The sequence below is a fragment of the Astyanax mexicanus genome, chromosome 17 (assembly GCF_023375975.1).
Source record: "Astyanax mexicanus isolate ESR-SI-001 chromosome 17, AstMex3_surface, whole genome shotgun sequence".
In the NCBI taxonomy this organism is placed as follows: domain Eukaryota; kingdom Metazoa; phylum Chordata; class Actinopteri; order Characiformes; family Acestrorhamphidae; genus Astyanax; species Astyanax mexicanus.
The window spans coordinates 13,456,305-13,476,666 of NC_064424.1; the positions used below are offsets into that span (position 1 = coordinate 13,456,305).

Genomic DNA, 20,362 nt, shown 5'->3' on the forward strand with positions numbered 1-20,362 from the left:
ACTTAACAGACAATTTTAACAGTATTATCCTGTTTATTCTTAAAAACAAAAACATTCCCTATTATAAAATTGTACAGTTTAGCTGTAAATTTACCGCCAGTTTTGGCATTAGCTGGTGGCAGTGGTTGGGAGGTCATTAGCAAGTTAGCTTGTCTTAGTTCTATTTTTAACTGCTAGAATAGTTAAACAAATTGTGTCTCTTTAAGTAAATGTATGTCTCACTCTTTAGTTAGTCATTTTACTAATAGTTGTGTAATAGTGATTGTATAAAAAGTGTTCTTGTAAAATTTAAATGATTTTCCACAGGGGAGACTGGATAATGGGTGGGAAAACAAATGCCTCAGGAATTGTGTAGAAAAAGGCGGGAAACAAAACAAAGAAAATGCTACTCCTGGTATGTAAAAAAATACAAGCTCAGGTCACAAGAAACCAAACTGAGCACAGCTCAGTCCTCTATTTTAACTGCCTGTTTAACTCAAATAAAGTAAGAATAAAGTTATACTGACGGTCTACTTTTCTAATAAATTCTCCTTTAGATTTACTTTTATGATTTATTTTCTCTCTCTTTTCTTTATGCTGTTGTATTTTATCTTTGTTTGTTTGTTTGTTTGTTTCTTTCTTTCTTTCTTTCTTTCTTTTACTTTATTTTATTTTCTTACTGGTCTCCTCTCTATCAAAGTGCGGTTTGACTGGGGTTAATGTAGAGTACTGCACAGGTGCAGCTGATTGGTGCTAATCACCGCCGGGGATTCTGGGAGTTGAAGTTTTGAGATCCAGCTCTACCATTTCTTTTCCTACATCTACCAGCCCCCTGCTGGCAGTTTGTGGATGCAGCACTGCCCATCCTCACTACACTATCCAGTAAAAAGACTGAAATGAACTGTACACTAACATACCTGTCATGTCTTCCGTTTTGCCCGGAAAACTACTGTATTTTACCCATCTTTCCCACTGTCATCCGTATTAGCATTTTCCCTTAAAACTCCTGTATTATATTATAGTAAAAAAACATTCCTGTGCCTCTTCAAACTGAAATGTCATTAGCCTCATGAGAACTGCCACATACACATACGCGACCAGAGCTGCAAATATTTTAGTGTGATTTTATTGGAAACATTTGTTATTTATTATCAACAGTAAGACAGCAGCTATTCCTTGATTGCTTGCTTTACTCTATACAATAAAGTCATTTACACATTTAATAGCATCATACATACACAACATGTTTTCAGCTATGCTAATGTAGAGTCAAACAACTTCCTTTGTATGTCTTTGTAAATACAATGCAAGCCTACTAAAGTACCCTACTGAGAGCTGCTAAGATTACATGCAAAACAGGCAGTTTGTGGACCACCATACTCCTTAAAACAGGAACACTATGTTTAATTCCATTCCTCTGTGCTTTTACGTACACATATAGATATTATCTTTACAAAGGTAGAGTTTCTCACTGTCATTTTTAGTTTCCTTTAGATAGAAGGATATTGACTATAGGGACAACAATGAATGACGCATGAAAAATGAATTACAAAAACAATTGGCCTCTGTGAACAATATTGCTGATATTTCTTGGTCAGCCGCAACAGTTCAGAGTTTTTCAAGTCCATCAGTCTTAAACTTAACTCTAAAATGTCTTTTGAGTTTCTCTGAAGATCATCTAACCAAACAACGTGCTTAAAATATTACAAAACAAGTCTTTTAGCAGCAGGATGGCTGATCTCAGATTGCTTTTCCCATGATCAGCAAACTCATTAGAAAGACCATGATGAAGAAGAGCCACATGAAGAAGCGATCCATGACTTTGGCGACTTTGCGCCATTCCCCAGTCCGTCTCTGAGTGGATTTCTGTTCACGGTAACAGTTGGCCATGTACTCAATGTTCTTTAACAATGGTTGCTGATGGCACATGCACTGACCCCTAAGAAGCACCTCCTTCCTTTTCACTGGCTCCTTGTTGCCTACAGCTCTAAAACTTTCACTCTCTTTCTCTCCGCCTGTTCCCCGCCGTCCTCCACACCCTCCTACTACGCCTGACAGGTCTCTGTGATCCATGTTCACAAAAACTCCATCCTTCCTGGCACCAGAACAGGGTGATGAGTTTGTTCCTGGTGATATGGTTGGACTCAGATCATCTTCCACGTCCTCCTTAAGCTCTGTTGGCACTTGAAGATCCCCAGTTGTGCTAGCTAGAGTAGATCCTTGAGTTTTTAAAGCCAATTCCTCTCCTATCGCCTGGCCATTGACAAAGCAGCTGTTTCCTCTCCTGGAGGTCGTCTCAGTCGGAACCGTCAGGCAGCTCTCTCCCACCTCGTACACAAAGCAGATCCGGGCCAGGTAGTTGAGAATAAAGCGACGGGCCCACTCAGGCACAGGCTGTGCGTCAGAACCACAGTGATGGATGTTCATAATGAAGATGGTTAAGGCTGTGGAGGCTGTGATCATAGTCATCGTGGCAATGTAGTATTTCCCTGTGAACACAATGAAATGAAACACAACAGCAGACTGCATAAAGAGCACAGCAGCAGTAGTGAACAGATGCATTCATAAATACCCACTACGAGGACAGGGGATTATTGCTTATCGGGTCCTAAAAGGGCAATTACAATAGATCATCTGAGCGCTCATTATTGACTGCTGTGAGCCTCCAATAATGAGATAGATAACCACAGCTTAGGAGATAAAGAGTTATAGAAGTGCTTTGGTCAACAAAATACATTAAGCTGATAAAATATTAATAAAGCATACAGTTTTAATAGAATCACATAAAACCGCTAGGGTAAATTTACTTATGCTGCAAAAGTATCAGTATTATTAATGCATTTCAACTGTTAGAAGTACAATCATTGAATCATTGACCACTGAAGTACAATCATGCAGTTATGTCTCAGGCAGATATGTAAATGAATAAAGGTGTGGTCAATTCAGACACTGGGCCTTAACACAAAAGAGGGCAAAATTGTACTTTGGCCTATACAAGTCCCCCTCACTGTGAATGTTAACATGTGTTCAATTAAACTGTGCAAACATATAATGTTTTGTGTGGTATTAGTTTAAGCAGACTGTGTTTGTCTATTGTTGTGATTAAGATGAAGATTAGAACACATTTAATGACCAATTTATGCAGAAATCCAAGTAATCCCAAAGGGTTCACATACTCTTTCTTGCAACTGTATGCCTTTATGACACACTCAAAGTCATTTTACCCATTTTACAGACTTTGAGAGGGGGCACATTATTGGACTGCAAGAAGCACAATTGTGACTAAATGCCCACAATTTGACTAAATGCCCACCATCTAGTCATCCATTAGCCAGCCACCACTGCGTTTGTCTATAGTGGTGTTGTGATCAATGAACCTTGACTTGCTTAGACTGGAACTTTAGCTCATATTTATTAACAAATCTGGTTGGCAATGCTTCTGGTTTTAATATAACAATGGTCAGTTTAAATATAAGGGCCACATGTTAAGGGCTTCAATCCTGCCTTTGCTGCTAAGCATTACACGACCCAAATGCTGTTGAGATGAGCCATCGCATATGACAGCCAGTCACCCCTAGTAGTGATACGAGGGACACTAACAACTTAGCATCTGCCAAGCTTCACTTTTACCAATTAAGCAATTATATTGGGACCAGCTAAAACAGCACATTTTGGTACAGTAAAGACAACACCTTTTTGCATTATTAAAACAGATACTATGTTGCTTTTCATGACACTAAATCCATAAAAATGACCTTATACTTTAGCTGATACCTGATATAATATACCAGTAAGTATGTAAGAATACCTTACCAATAAGTGGTACGTTCTCTGAGGGTGGCATGCTCTCTGCCACTAACAACTGGAAGACGGTAAGAGCCAGCAGGACTGTAACCCCAAGGGACACCTTTTCTCCTGAATCAGCTGGCAAATAAAAGCCCAGTGGAGCCAGGAAGGAAATCATCATACATGGAATGAGGAGGTTAAAGATGTAGAAAGAAGCCCTCCTCTTTAACTGCAGTGTATAGGTGATATCAGGATAAGGCTCCGAGCAGCAGCCGTACAGTATAACATTCTTCTTGGCAGGCATTCCAAGCACCTCCCATTCAACATTCTCCACAAAGTCAGCCAGGTCGGCGCTGTCCATGCCGTTGAGAATGTCCATCTGGTTGCCGTTGTGGGTCCAGGAACCGAAGGTGAGGCGGCACTTCTGGGAATCAAAGGGGAAGAAGGACACGTCCACCTTGCAGGAGCTCTTGGATATGGCTGGCTGATCCCACATGATCTGGCCATCATGGTGGATCACCACATTGGTCTCCATAGAGCTGGAGAACTGGTCATCTGCACTGTAAGTTTAAAGTAAAACCAAACAGTCAAAGAAAGAACAGGAGAAAAATGAATAACTGATTGTTTTAAATTATTTGAAATTGTGTGTTTTGTGAAGTGTAAATTGTTCATTGTAGTTTTAAAAAAATCATTTTTTTAACATAAAACCTCTCAAATGTAACTCATGGACTACAACTGAAGAAAATACAATAAAATATATTGTAAAACTATTGTCATCTAGAGCATTTATTTGCAGAAAAAGAGAAATTGCTGAAATATTAAAAAAGATGCAGAGCTTAATTAATGCAAAGAAAACAAGTTCATATTCATAAAGTTCAGAAATCAATATTTGGTGGAATAACCTTGGTTTTTAATCATTTTTATGCATCTTGCCATGTTCTCCTCCACCAGTCTTACACACTGCTTTTAGACAATTATATGCCACTTCTGGTAGTTTGGTTTGATGGCTTGTGATCATCCATCTTCCTCTTGATTATATTCCAGAGGTAAAATCAAAGAAACTCATAATTTTTATAAACTGACATTAAACACTGGTTAAATACTGAAAATAGAGAGATACTCACTTGCACATTTGGAATAACCAGTTCATGGATGGTTAAAGATGTCGGTACATCATGGGAAGTGATGAAATGTAAAAAGCCACATGTACCATGGCACAAAAAGACCAGAAGAACACAGTGCACATTTGAACACTAATGCTTACTCCTGTTTTCTCTTCACTGTGTTGGTTTCTGAATTTCATTATCTTATCATACTTTAAACTGTGAGTAATTTCTTAAATTCTTAATCAGAATGACTGATTCCTGGATTAAATCTTATTTTTTAAAACTATGGAGATTTGAATTAAATCTGTGCATGGGATCTACTGTAGAGACTTTCAGCATTTTAACCAAAAGCAGTGTCCCCTATGGGGTCATATTTTGTGTAAGTTCCATGCTTAAATGTTACAGGAAAAAGGATAAAATCTATAAATATGTGAAATGGAATGGTGAATGGGCACAGTCCTATGGAGTCAAAAAAGGGTCATAAAGATTTTGAGTTTGTAAAACAGAAGTCACAAATGTACTGAAACTTGTAACTGCGTTTAAACAACTGCATGCACGGAAATCCAAATCCACAAATTAACTGGAATGTGCAAACTTGAAACAGAAAGTAATATTAATAATAATTCAAATGTACAAATGTGAAAAAAATATTTTAATTATATATAAATATATATTTTTTAATTTGTAAATCCAATCTCTTGAATGTGTGAATCAGTACTGCTCAAATGGCTTAAGCTGGATCAGACCAAAAATCACATGGAATTTGTGAGGTTGTAAATGTGACAGTGGGCGTTTTTCACTGTGGAGCTAAAATCCTCTCATTCATCTTCTCTGCTGCGTGTGCGAAGCTCCAGCTGCAGTTGCGAATTTTGACCCTGTTTTGACGCCTGATTGATGGACCAATAGGAAAGCTTTATCCGGACCAATCAGATTACGGGGTTTGTTTAACCAATCAGAACACTGGGTGGGTCTCTGCAGCTCGGAGTACTGGGTGTGTCGAAAGGTGTGGGCGTGTCGAAAGTGTGGCCGCCATTTTGGAGTCGGCCACCATGCGCCCCCCAGTGGATCAATTTACACTGAGGAAGGAGTTTAATAAAACAATAATATTCATAACTCTACCAATTTTTACCCGATTTACACACGGTTTGGTTTGTTACAAACAGCAGAGATGTAGTAATGACACAGGACACTGTCACACATTACAAATACGTGCTTTCATGCTGAAATACTTTATATTATGTTCTAATAATATGAATTAATTTTATATTACACACACACACACACACACACATATATATATATATATATATATATATATATATATATATATATATATATATATATATATATATATATATATAAATTAATTAATTAATTTATGTACTTATTAATATGCTATACCATATGTCTGTCTTTGATAAAGAGCATAATATAAAGTATGAAAGCACATATTTGTAATGTGTGACAGCGTCCTGTATCATTACTACATCTCTGCTGTTTGTAACAAACCAAACCGTGTGTAAATCGGGTAAAAATTGGTAGAGTTATGAATATTATTGTTTTATTAAACTCCTTCCTCAGTGTAAATTGATCCACTGGGGGGCGCATGGTGGCCGACTCCAAAATGGCGGCCACACTTTCGACACGCCCACACCTTTCGACACACCCAGTACTCCGAGCTGCAGAGACCCACCCAGTGTTCTGATTGGTTAAACAAACCCCGTAATCTGATTGGTCCGGATAAAGCTTTCCTATTGGTCCATCAATCAGGCGTCAAAACAGGGTCAAAATTCGCAACTGCAGCTAGAGCTTCGCACCCGCAGCAGAGAAGATGAATGAGAGGATTTTAGCTCCACAGTGAAAAACGCCCACTGTCACATTTACAACCTCACAAATTCCATGTGATTTTTGGTCTGATCCAGCTTAAGCCATTTGAGCAGTACTGATTCACACATTCAAGAGATTGGATTTACAAATTAAAAAATATATATTTATATATAATTAAAATATTTTTTTCACATTTGTACATTTGAATTATTATTAATATTACTTTCTGTTTCAAGTTTGCACATTCCAGTTAATTTGTGGATTTGGATTTTCGTGCATGCAGTTGTTTAAACGCAGTTACAAGTTTCAGTACATTTGTGACTTCTGTTTTACAAACTCAAAATCTTTATGACCCTTTTTTGACTCCATACAGTCCTTGCTAACAATTTTTGGTTTGTAAAGCATTTTCTTAACTTTACAATTAACATTCTTTGAATGTTCACTCTGTGAACATTTTGTAACATTTTGGTAATGTTGCTAAAATGTCACTTGTGTCAATGGTCTTATTCGTTTGTGAGTTTTGGAAATATTACTTTTAATGTTTCCATGATGTTAGTAGTCCTCTAGCTAGAAACACAATGTGAGAAAAGTTCTAATAATGTTATGATGCAAACCATAATTAAGTCACTCATTTACAGAATGTTGCTAAAATATTATTTCAGTAATTTTACAGGCTAACTTCCCTTAAACCTTTTAAAAACTTTGCTTAGTGTTCCTAAAACAATCTCTGTCGTCTGGCATGTTGGATTATGGTGCGATCATGTCCAGGTTTTATTTAAATGGTGAACCTTTTCTTCTTTGTTTATTGTGTTTATTGTTCTGAGCATGCTCCACTTGTTTTGGGTCTTATCTGCCTGTAACAGGCATTTGGACATGAAAAATAAATGAGTGGAAAGCTCAGGCCATTTGTTCAGTGTCTGTGTAAAAAGCACAGATATTCTGATTCAACATAAAATTCTCCTCAAATAGGGTTACTTCTAATAGCTGCATAACCTTTTCTGTGAGGACAAGATTTACAGTGTATGTTGTTTACTGCGAATTTAATTTTTCAGAGTATTGTTTTCAGTTATAAACAGAGATGTCTGAAAGCCGTAAATAACATTAGGCATTAGTAGACAATAACACAGTCTGGCATAGTCATCGGGGGGATTTATTTTGCACTCTGACTCACTTGTTCTCTTTTGAGTAGGATTTAGAACTTCAATATCCAATCCCTTTCACCCTCCTGCAAAGCTCTTCCCTAAAAAGATTACTTGTGTAAAGGATTAAATGATTTCACCACACCTGTGCAGGAATTGTCCCCAAAATGTAGGACTGTCCCACAGCAAAAAAAAACATTCTGCACTACAACTGAACAGGACAATGAAAGACAGAAACGGACTGTGTGACTGGACACTCCAGTTAAAACTTCAGGACAGTGTCCAGCTTGTGTCGATGGCACCACCAGTGGCAGGGTGTATTGGAGAGGATGGTGGGTGTAGTGAGCACAATGGCAGGCAGAATAAAAATCGATGAAACTCAATACCGGTCCGACCTACTTGTTATATAGGACTATATCTGGTCTCCATACATAACTACTAGGTATACGGATGGTATCGAGTCCATCGTAGTCCGCCTTATTCCATGTGAGGTATGCATCCAACCAGACCTGACGAATCCACAAGTATGTGGTGAGGATCTGGTTCCGTTCATCCTGAGACCAGACATGGAAAAAAGCAGACTGATTTATAAGACATCAATAATAAAAAAATGTTATTCCTAGTAATCATCTTGACTTATATTCATTTTAATACAAAAAATAAGATTCATTTGTTCATTTGATGCATAAAAATTCAACATCAATTTAAACATTCAACATCAATTTATGCACTGCTTGACAGAACTTCAATTTAATCCATCCTGTATTTTTTATCATGAACTTGACTGGGAGAAACAGAAAGAATGATTGGAATTATTGTATTATTGAGAAATTAACACATTACTACAATTAGCGACAAGAAAAGACTAAGACTATCTCAGTGAGTAAAAAAAAAAATTAGTCAAACAGATATAAATAAATAAATTGTACAAAAAAAAAAATTATAACATTTTTAAAATAAACAACACTATGTTTACTATGGCGTCACATCAATGTCAAAAGTAGGGGGCGCAAAAATACCAGGTGGAAAAAAATTACCAGCGTGCTTTAACATTTTGTGTGTGTAAAATTACTTCTTGCAAGCACAAATGTAAAATTGGTGAACCAAAAAAAAAAGGGAATTGTGTGCACGCTGAACAAAATATCGCTCCGGAGCTTCATTTTTCTCCCTCTCGGGTGTTTTTTTCCTCTCAAATTCACAATTGTCCTCGCACGCCATGTGAATTGCCTGCAGTAGAATGTCGAATGTAGAAAAGGGCAGTTTTGACAGTTTGTGGGTGGGGTCAGGGTCACCTCCCTTAGTGAATGCTATTGGCCGATTGGCCTACTACCAACAGGCAGGGGAGGGCGAGAAAAAAAGACAGCAGGAGAGTTAGCTAACTATGCTAAAATCCAAACAACCAGCTCTCTGGCGCTTTTCACCCAGCAGAAAAATGAAAAATTCACTGTCCGTTCCACTGATCATATAGAAGCACTTTGTAGGTCTATAATTACAGACTGTAGTCCTTCTGTTTCACTGCATACTTATTATCCTCCTTTCACCCTGTTCTTGAATGTGTTGTGCTGGTATGAGTGGAAAAGTGATAGGAATATCCAGAAATATCAACCAGAAACATGCAGCCAACAGTGTCTTGTGGGCAGCAATCCTGTGGATAGTGTCCTGTGAGCACTGAGGAAGAACTAGAAGATCACCAACACAAACTCTGCAGCAACAGATTCAGAGCTTTTGTCTCCGACTTTGCCTATATATGGGGGAGCAGCTATAGGTAACAGTGTCTAATATAGTGGAGGACAGTGAGTGAACACAGTGTTTAAAAACTCCAGCAGCACTGCTGTGACTGATTCACTTGTACCAACACAAAACACACACACTATGTCAGTGTTACTGCATTGTCTAGAATAATGACCCACCACTCAATTAATACATTCTTTCTGGTGGTCTCTCCTTTGGGGTCCTGACCATTGAAAAACAGGTTGACAGGAGGATAATAAAGTATGCAGAGAAACAAATACAGGACTACAGTCTGTAATAATAGAAACACACAGTGCTTCTATATGACTAGTGTAGCTTGACAGTGAATGTAGAAATAAAAAAGTAAATATATATATATATATATATATATATATATATATATATATATATATATATATATATATATATATATATATATATAAATATATATTGGGTGATATTGTTTATCTAATTGAGATTGGCACTGTTTTGAGCAGCAGACAGTAAGAGTGGACAGATGGACAGCTCTGTGTGGTGTGCCATTACCATATCGATGATTTGGGAAAGAGTGATCTGTAAGGTGACGTTAATGATGTTGTCGGTGTCCTCCACAGGCCTCACAGCATTGGAGTAATTAACAAATAGGTCCTTCAGCAGCTTGTGGGCATACCTCCCCTGAGCACTCCAGCATACTGCAGAGAGAGAGAGAGAGAGAGAGAGAGAGAGAGAGAGAGAGAGAGAAAGAGAGAGAGAGAGATGGGTTCAATGTTCTGCTTGAGAAATTGTCTTGGTTAAACAGGCAACTGACCAATGCAGGATTGTGACAAGCTCAATAATACACAGTTTTGATTCAGCAGAAGAAATATACACTGCGGATGGGCTCAGTTTGCACTACTTCAATATCATTGAACACCTTTATTTTTTTTAATGAGATGTGAGGCTGGTGATGGAATTGATTTATGTATGCTGAAAGGTGAAGGCCAAGAATCTGCGTCGCCCGAGCGATTTTTCCATTTCCCCTTACTGCAGGGTGTCTCGCTGCACAAAGCCTGCTGCAATTACACGGTATAACAGCAGCAACACTGCGGACCCTCTTGCAGGATTAGTTATCTTTCACTGAGCTTCGAGAAACTGTTTCATTACAAAATGGTAGAAAAGAAAGGTCTGTTTTTACAGCTCTGGAAAAAATTAATAGACCACTTCAGTTTCTCTGATTTTGCTATTTATAGGTTTATGTTTGAGTAAAATGAACATTGTTGTTTTATTCTATAAACTACGGACATTTCTCCCAAATTCCAAATATAAACATTATCATTTAGTGCATTTATTTGCAGAAAATTAGAAATGGCTGAATTAACAAAACTGATGCAGAACTTTTAGACCTCAAATAATGCAAAGAAAACAAGTTCATATTCATAAAGTTTTAAGAGTTCAGAAATCAATATTTGGTGGAATAACCCTGGTTTTTAATCACAGTTTTCATGCATCTTGGCATACTCTCCTCCACCAGTCTTACACACTGCTTTTGGATAACTTTATGCCACTACTGGTTTTCAATTAGGTAAAATCAGCGAAACAAATCATTTTTAGTGGTCTCTTGTTTTTTCCAGAGCTGTATTTAATAATGCAGTAGAAACTGAATGTCCCCCGTTTTCAAGTTGCCAGCATAGTGGTAATAAACAATAAACTGATGTAACACATCAGAAGATGTATATTCCACTGAGCATAATAAATATACAGTGACATTATTTTAACAGCATCTAGTTGCTTATCTGTTTATTAATAGCTTTGCCTAACTGCTGTCGAACAGTGGTTTCAGGCTATAAACTCTGCAGTGTGTGACTGACAGTCCAAGGTGGCCTGGTGCCCAGCTCTGTGATGAATGAGAGAACCACTAACACACTTTCCCTTGCACCAGGCCTGAGTGCTGCAATCACACTGCAAAGTCTGAAGCACTTTTTCTTATTACCTCCAACCTATCGGGGCTATCCTTTCCAGAAGAGCTGCTAAATGCCTTTCTTTTACAGTTTCCTTTTAGTTGATTCTCTAGCTTCTTTTACAGAAACATGTTTGCAGATATTATTTATTATTTTTGGAAACCAACACAGAAAATACAAGCTATGATCCATGCAAATTAATTCAAATTTAAATGAATTTCTTGAATCCAAGAAAGATGCTACAGCCTCAAATGGCTGTGTTTATTACAAAAAAAATTTAACTGATCTAAAAAAAAAAGTTATCGAACAGTTATAAAAACAAGAACAGTTGTACTGTTCCTGTATTTTATACACATTTAGTAAACATTCACAGTGCAGACTAGAACAAACTAAGTGACTCCTTCAATTTAACAAACTATTGATTCCCAGTTGACACCAATAATTTTAAGTGCCCTCCAAAATATTGTAACAGTAAGGCTAATCCCTTTATTTCTGCTGTAGACTGACAATACTTGGGTTTGACATTAAAAGATGAATATGAGACAAAATGTCAACATTTCAGTTTTTACTTCCATCAGGTATTTACATCAGGATCTGATATACAGTTTAGAAGATAGCACCTCCTATCTGAATCCACCTAGTTTTCTTGTGAGCGAAAGTATTGTAACGGCTAAACATAAAGTAAATTAATGTGATTTAGACTTAATATTTAGTTGCAAATCCTTCGCTTGCAATAACTGCATCAAGCTTACGACCTACTAACATCCCTAAACTCCCTAATTCCTACCCTGTGATGCTTTTCAAGGCAGTGGGTTTTGGGTCATTATCTTGCTACATGATGAAGTATCTGTTTTGTTGTAACTTTCTTTAAACTGACATTCAAAATGTTTCTGTAGGCTTCTGAGTTCATTGTACACCAATGGAGATCAATGAACCTGTCCCAGAAAAAGCCATGCCAGCCCAAACAATGACACTACCTCCACTGTGTTTCACAGATGAGCTGGTATGTTGGGGATCATAAGCAAATCCTTTCTTTCGTGAAACTTTATCCTTTTTTTTTCACAATGGAAAATGTTACATTTTGTCTCACTAGTTCATAATAAGTTCATATCAAGACTATAATTGTGACTTAATAATAATGATAAGAAAGAAGGCAGAAATGTCAAATGGTTCGCTTATGTTATCTTGCAACTGTAAATGGAAAGATGCTAACACTTACTACAGCAGCAGAACACTAATGAAGTAGCAGCTCTATGTACTCTTTACTGCTCCCCGGAGCTCGGGACATCGGGACTAGTGTGCTCAGCTCTTTTTTCCCCAAAATCAGTTCAGGCAAAAAGCCATGCATCACACACTGTGAAAAGACACTAATGTACTAATGTAGTCAGAGGGCAGAGGCATCGCAATACGAGAGATTGGTGTGAAAAGAAAAGACTATGACAGTGAAAGTGATAAGTTTTAGGTGCAAATGCTAAGCTACAATACATACTGTGCTAATATCGATGGTAATACTAAAAATTATTACTGAAATTGTTTTTGAACAACAGCTGATCATGACACTGTATGAGCATACGAAATACTTTGATTCATTTTAAAGCAATATAAATATAGTTGCTTCCAACATTATCGTAAGTAAGATCTTATTTTATTCATGTGTTTTGAGATTAGGAACATTTCCCTTTTCATGTAAAACTGCTAGATTTTGAACAATCTCAATGAAGATTTTTCCACATTCAACAAAAAGAGCATTAGTGAGGTCAGAGTGTTGGCAGATGTGGGGTTCCACAGCATCACACAGACTAAATTAAGAACCCCTCTGTTCCAGCACCCTTCATTCAGCTCATCAGAGGCATCCCAATTAGCAAAGCAATCTCAACTATACTGCCAGAGGAGGGAATCCCTAAATTAGACAGAGATTTAACAATGATCATTAAAATATATACACCATTAAACATGTGGGAAATCTTACGAAGAAACCCTGTTTTACCTTGAATGTATTGACACATATCTCACAATCATGATTACTTATATTAGTATCTAAAATTACATAATCATCGTGTGAAACCTTGTATTTTATATGCATTAACCAATACTCACACTATATTTGATCATTTTTATTACTCAGTGTATTTTACACGCATTTATATAAAAGATTAATCAATAATCACAATATATTCTGCACATATATAGTAAAACATTGTTTGATATGGCATGTGACTAACACAGACTCTATTATATGACAAATTAACCCACATGATACATTTACTAACACATTAACATATAACATATGAGATGTAGCTCAGGCTTGAAGTATTTTGTTTACTGCAGGACCCTAACTAACGGTCATTAATTCGGCTGGTACGGGGCTAAATTGCTACAAAAAAGGCTATTAGATCAAAGCAGCCTTTGGATGAGTGAGTGCCTCCCTAAAAAAACTCTACTTCAAAGCGGGGGGTGACGCACACACACAGATAGTGCCATGAGGTTCCATTCTGGAAGAATACAGTCAAGGTCAAACACTAGTGGTCCAGTCAGACACGTGAAACTTCAGTATTAACACGTGCATGCTAACATGAGATGATTTTAACAACGCCTCATCAACAGGCTTACGTCATTTTGGGTATAAAACATGGAGTCAGATCAGAGGGGGTCAGAACTTATGCTGGGTGGCTGTTAGACGGTCTCTCATGTGTTAGTTCTCCTGAATATTCAGTTTGTAATAAATACTTGGTTTGCTTTCAACTTCACTCCACTGTCTGACTCTCTCTATCAAACGAACACGCAGGGGAGTTGTACCCCGGACAAGAGGTGGGAGTAGCCCACCTCACATTTTCTTTTCTACAACAATTGGTGACCCCGACGTGATTTGAACACGCAACCGGACGAGAGGTGGGAGTAGCCCACCTCACATTTTCTTTTCTACAACAAACATTACCCTCAACAAGGCACTTTTCCTGGCATTTCCCTGGTTCTTTAAGAAGAATGTCAAACAAATAAAACAAGACGGAAAAAAACACACACAGTACAAACTATCCTCCCCTTAACCCACCACTTGTTCCCCAGACCCAATGCACAGGTCAATCCCTCCTCACTCCCTGGAGTGCATTGCTACATGGCTGCTTGATTGGTGTCCCTATCAAGATAAGAAACTGAAGATTGACTAAAGATTTCTTTTTATTCAATTCAAAGTTGCTTCATTAGCATGACAAACATTCTCATTTGTATTGCCAAAGCTGTGTTCAACATTTTCCAAACACAATAGAACATCCTGTCATCATCACCTACATCCACTGCATCTCCATATATTTCAGGCCTGTTTTGAAAATGTTGTCAGTTTGGCGAGTTGTCTTCCAGGTGTTGTACTGGATCTAATTCCCACCTGCTCATACCTCATTTTTTGTCTGGAATTAACATCCTATTCTTTTAGCAATACTTCAGCCTCAACAAATAAAGTATATGTAGTTTATTGTGCAAGTTGAAGTGTTTTTATTCTTTTTTTTTTAACTTGTATGGAACTTGCTAACTTACACATGTATGTTTTTGGTAGCATTCAATACTGTTGGAGTTTATGTCTCAATAGGACACCCAATTCTCCCCCAGACTCACATAAGAGATGGATAGTTTGGTGGTTAGTAGGAAACCGATGTTGGGCCTCAAATGAAGGCTGAGAGGCCTCTAAGTTGGGGTAAACAGGATCTAGGGTATTATATAAGCATGTGTATCCAGATCACAAATGGTCTTTTATGATCAGCAGAACATATCCCAATCTCTTTATGAATTATAAAGGGATTATTGTATCACAGACAACTTCTCTGCTATTTTTAGACAGCCTAACAGTTTTACACCACAGGGAAATATCCAATATTCACCAAAATGCATCACAACAAACCAGGTGAGTTGACTTCCAGAATCTGATTCCCTGACTGAATCTGACTCCCCTTGCCTGCATTCCCCTATACAAGCATATGCGTGAGCACCCATACTGCTAGGTGATCTGCATGCACCAAAAGTGGAGTCCTTCAACTTCCTGCAATTGGTCCAGAATAGGTGTTTTACACTGCAAATGAACTAGACTGCATCCAACAAGAAGAGCATTAGTGAGGTCAGAATGTTGAATGTTCACCACCCCAACTCATCCCAAAAGAACTGGATTGAGCACCATCATTCCAGAGAACACAGTTCCGCTTCTTACTGCTTTTTATAACTGTAAAGCCTGAGCCTGGCATTGGGCATGGACCCATTTGGTTTATGTTTATCTGTTCTAGAGAGTCCTACACTGTTAGCAATACATCTCTAAAGGGGATAGGCACAACACTGGTTCTTTTTCATCGTCTGCTGTTGAATGGGTAAAGGTAGCCTCCTTCAACTTTTTGAAATTGGCCCAGAAGTCTGAACCATCTGAATAAATGCTTTCACACAGCAAATGAACCAGACAATGGTTCATTTGATACGGACCTTTGTTGTAACAAATTTTGGACGGTTTGGACCCAGCTGAAAAGTCAGAAAGTCTGGACCATATTAGGTAGTTGTGAAAGCACCCTAAGTAATCCTTTACCTAAACAAATTCCATCTAGTGATGTATTTTTTTATCTTTTAGAAAAATAAGATAATCAATATAGCCGCAAGCGGCAATCATCGGGTTCAAGCACCAACTTGCACAATGGTGCCTACTGGAGCATTGAATGGTGATGTGTAAGAAGGTCTAATATGATTGGAGATGCCCTGTCACATTTAGAAATTATCAAGTTTTTCACCTGTTATTAATGTTGAGCAGAGGCATTTCAACCTGATCAGTGCTTAAATTCACATGTAAATCTAGTGAACTTTGTAGGATATTCATTAAGTGAGTTAGAACTAGTCAAAAGGTGTCTACATGTTATTGGTATTGATCAGGTGGCTTCAACCAGAATGTTCACAAAGTGGTATTCAGATTGACCTTTGAACCTTTGCAGAACAAGCTGAAATGTTTGACCAAACAAGTTTAAATTAACACAAAGGAGTGAATGTTCTGATATGACATGTAATTACGAAGTTATTATAAATCTAGTTCTGAATTAAATGGCGCTTCATCAAGCACCAACTAGCACAATGGTGCCTACTAGAGCATAGGATGGTGATGTGTAAGAAGGTCTAACACAATTGGAGACATTCTGTCACATTTAGAAATGATCAAAAGTCTTTCACCTGTTATTAATGTTGAGAAGAGGCACAAAGGAGTGAATGTTCTGATATGACATGTAATGTCAAGTTATTCTTAATCTAGTTCTGTATTAAATGGCGCTTCATCAGAGTGATATTGTACAGAGGTCTTTAACATTGTGAGATTACAGCAAATACTGCAGAGTTACAGCAATTTAAGTTAGAAATTCCAAGGACGCACAGATTGCTTGATGCCTGGAGAGTATTGTATGTGAAATTTTCACAAATGTTTTTAATGAACATTTACCTAGAGACTCTACAGTGTGCAGCAAGACTGAAATGGAGGTGATAGGCCAAATATCCAGAGAGTAGTTTCAATATAGCTATTTTCAAACAATTAGCAATTATAAATGAACAAAGCACTTTTTAAACATAGTTGTATTGAGAAATTTGTCAGAGCCACTGTACTAAATATGGCAAAAACAATTAGATGTCAAAATAGTACAGCATGATTGACATATACTCGTTTTTTTGGAACAGCGCCCCCCAGTGGGCGGATTGTTTCAGCACTTTGCAGGTCACTACAGTGTCTCCACCTGAACATAACTGCCAAATATCATCCAGATTGGGCAACATTCAGCCTGCCAAAATGTCTGCTGAATGCTGATTGGCTGATGGTGTTCAGCCATGTTGATTGATTAAGTTGCCCTTTGAACATCCTTTAGAGGCTGTATGATAGATTCTGCATGCAAAGTTTCAACTTGCTAGGTTGCAAGGTTGCTGAGAAATGGTGCTCCAAATTTACCTCTTGAAGTGAATGGGGCATATATCTGGAAGGACTAATTTGCATATGGCGGCCATATTGTTTACATATTTCAACTTTTTCTTAATGAATATTGAAGCGCATGCTCTCACGAGTGTTTTGATACCAAACATGCCAGGATTGGTCAAAATACCTAGGACTAGTTTGCAAAAGTAGGTTTTGCATATTATGCAAATTAGCAAAAAATCTATATAGACGGAAGTGCATGGTCCAAATTGGAAAGTTGTTGGTATTGACCCAAGGAATCCATCAAAAAAAGAATTTTGAATGTAGGTCTTATGGTTTTTGAGTTATTGAGAAAATTGTGAAAAATGAATTTCCTTGTTTATAGCGCCACCACTTGACCAATCGGTGCCATTTTTGTTGTCCACCGAGATGCACTGATCCTACATCTACCTACCAAGTTTCATTTCTCTATGACTTACGGTTTAGGCTGCACAACTGTTTTTACAGGAGAAAAAGAATAATAATAATAATAATAAGAAAAATCTTAGCAAAAACAATAGGGTTCTACGCACCTTCGGTGCTTGAACCCTAATAAACTTCTTCAAGACTAGACAACTTAAAAATTGTGGAACAGAGACATAATGACCTAAAAACAACTGCTTCAAGGCTCATTTCTGTAATGATCCCTGACAGAAAAAATAATGGCATGATGCATTTAAAAAGGCAATAAAGAAAAGCTTAGATGGGCCAAAGCATGCTTGTGCGCTTAGGGCCCAAAAGACAATATTTACTATATAAATTCTTACAACATGTATTTTGATTATTTCCACGCTTTATTGTGCAGCAGAACAATGACCCAAAATCCACTGTTCTAGCAGATAAAGAGATTATGATGGCCAAAAAGTGGACAGATTCTTGCCAGGCCAAGTCAGTTACTTGATCTAAATCCAATACCGCACGCAGTTCATATTGTAAAAGCTCTGAAACAACAAGAATTAAAGACGGCTGCAGCATAAACCTGTCAGATCATCATTACAGCTGATATGTCAAAAAGATTGAACACAATTGTGAGAACATGGTTTTAGGAAATAATATGCTAATACACACCTTCTCTAATGTCTTTCTAAATATTAGCATGCCACAGCAGTGGGTGATAATATGAAATTACACATTTATAAACCCAACATTTAATTATGGTTCCACTGAGAATTATACAGGAATCATTTGGGGATTTTTTTTTTTAACATTTTTGTTGTCCCCATACCCTAAGCCCTCTTTCTCATAACTGGGAGAAAGCCACAGGGAGGATTATAAAGCCCCACATGAGCATTCAATTCTCAAGATGCTCATAAGGGCCCTGATTCTATCTTTGCATTCCCTGTGGGCTGCAGCCTGTAATTATTTATTGGCAGTTTATTGCTTAATTGAGAATCTGTAAAACGCTCATTTCAATGTATCCAATAATAATTAATATCTTCCCACCCCAATCAATAACATGTTTGGTATAAACCTGGTATCACATCCAGGAATCACAAATAGCAGTGGATTATTACAGGATGTGACTAAACAGCACAGTGTGAATGGGAGAATCTCCTGTATAACAATAGATCATTTAAGGATAAATGTGTGGACAGGATTAAGGATGATGAGATGGTGAGGTGTTTTCATTCACAATCATTCCTAAATAACATTTTCCTATTATTATTATTTTTTTTTTTTTGCCGTGTGTGCCTGTACACAAATCTAGCCCTAAACCAGAGTAAAAACTCCCAAAATTACAGCTGATTTAAGAACATTATCTAGCTAAACCAAACCAGTCCTGCACACTTCAATTCCAGACTCCAGCAGCAGCAGCAGGAGGAGGAAGCAGTGCTAAACAGCTGCCCAACTCGAAATAAAAGTTCTATTACTAACCTGGAAACATGCTGAACCCGAGGAGAAGCTGCAGTGGAAATAAGCCGCTCCATAAATTCATCTTTACCGCTAAAGAAAAAGGCAATAAAGCCGCTCAATCTGTCCCCAGAGGAAGCGTGCTGCAGTCTGCAGGTATCTCCATTACACCCGAGAGAGAGAGAGAGAGAGAGAGAGAGAGAGAGAGAGAGAGAGAGAGAGAGAGAGAGAGAGAGAGAGAGAGAGAGAGAGAGAGAGAGAGAGAGAGAGAGAGAGAGCGTGTGAACCAGAGAGAGAGCGAGAGAATGAGAGATGTTGTCAGTAAGAAAAAGAGCGAGAGAATGTGAGTGTGAGAGAGAGAATGTGAGAGTTTGAGTGGGAAAAAGAGCAAGAGAATGTGTGAGAAAAAGATAGAGGTAGAGAATGAGTGTAAGTAAAAAAAATGAATGTGAGGAAAAGAAGAGAGAATGTGAGAGGGTCAATGTTAGAAAAAGAAGTGAGTGAGACAGTGTGGGTGTGAGAAATAGAATGAGAAAGAAAGAGCGTGAGAATGTGAGAGAAAGTGTGAGTTTGAGAAAAAGGAGAGCGAGAGCAAGCGAGTGTGAGAGAGAGCAAGAGCAAAAAAGAAAGAAAGAGAGCAGGAGAGTCAGAGAAGAGAGAGGGAGTGAGAATAAGAGTAAGCGAGGGAGAGGCAGCACACCGTCCACCGTAAGCTCATCTGCAGTCTGAGGCGCGAAAATCAGCGACCTCAGAAACTGAGGTGTTTCAGCTGTAGATTATATAACTCATCTAAAACTCATGTAAAAACACAAAAACGCAGGGCACTTATATGTGCTAAAGGGAAATTGCACAGTTTCATTTTGTCTGCATAAATCAGGTGTATAAAAGGGTCATTATCAGAATAATGTGCCTTTTGGCCTTCAAAAAATTATAAAACGTTATAAACTACACAGAAACCATATTTTCTCAGATTAAAGACTTTTCATTTTCACTTTTTATTTCCTGCCACACATCTGTACACCCCATCATTGCAAGCTCCATGAGAAGGCGGACAATTTT

General features: G+C 37.8%; 1 protein-coding gene across 1 annotated transcript; it reads right to left on the reverse strand.

The window, feature by feature from the left end:
* Window positions 1-1,106: 1,106 nt before the first annotated feature.
* On the reverse strand, window positions 1,107-20,045 carry LOC103033580 (neuronal acetylcholine receptor subunit alpha-10). Its single transcript, XM_007259577.4, has 5 exons — window positions 19,328-20,045; window positions 10,115-10,260; window positions 8,237-8,391; window positions 3,793-4,325; window positions 1,107-2,468 (listed from the first exon to the last, which is right to left on the reverse strand). The coding sequence occupies exons 1-5, from the start codon at window positions 19,386-19,388 to the stop codon at window positions 1,720-1,722; spliced, it is 1,644 nt and encodes a 547-aa protein (XP_007259639.3). The 5' UTR covers window positions 19,389-20,045; the 3' UTR covers window positions 1,107-1,719.
* Window positions 20,046-20,362: the final 317 nt, after the last annotated feature.

What these genes read in the sequence shown, in the direction of transcription:
- LOC103033580 (XM_007259577.4), bottom strand. Translation starts at nt 19,388, where the DNA reads ATGAATTTATGGAGCGGCTTATTTCCACTGCAGCTTCTCCTCGGGTTC. An exon ending in CGGGTTCAGCATGTTTCCAG is followed by an intron (nt 10,261 to 19,327) that starts GTTAGTAATAGA and finishes CTCTCTCTGCAG; the next exon opens with TATGCTGGAGTGCTCAGGGG. An exon ending in TTTCCCAAATCATCGATATG is followed by an intron (nt 8,392 to 10,114) that starts GTAATGGCACAC and finishes GTCTGGTCTCAG; the next exon opens with GATGAACGGAACCAGATCCT.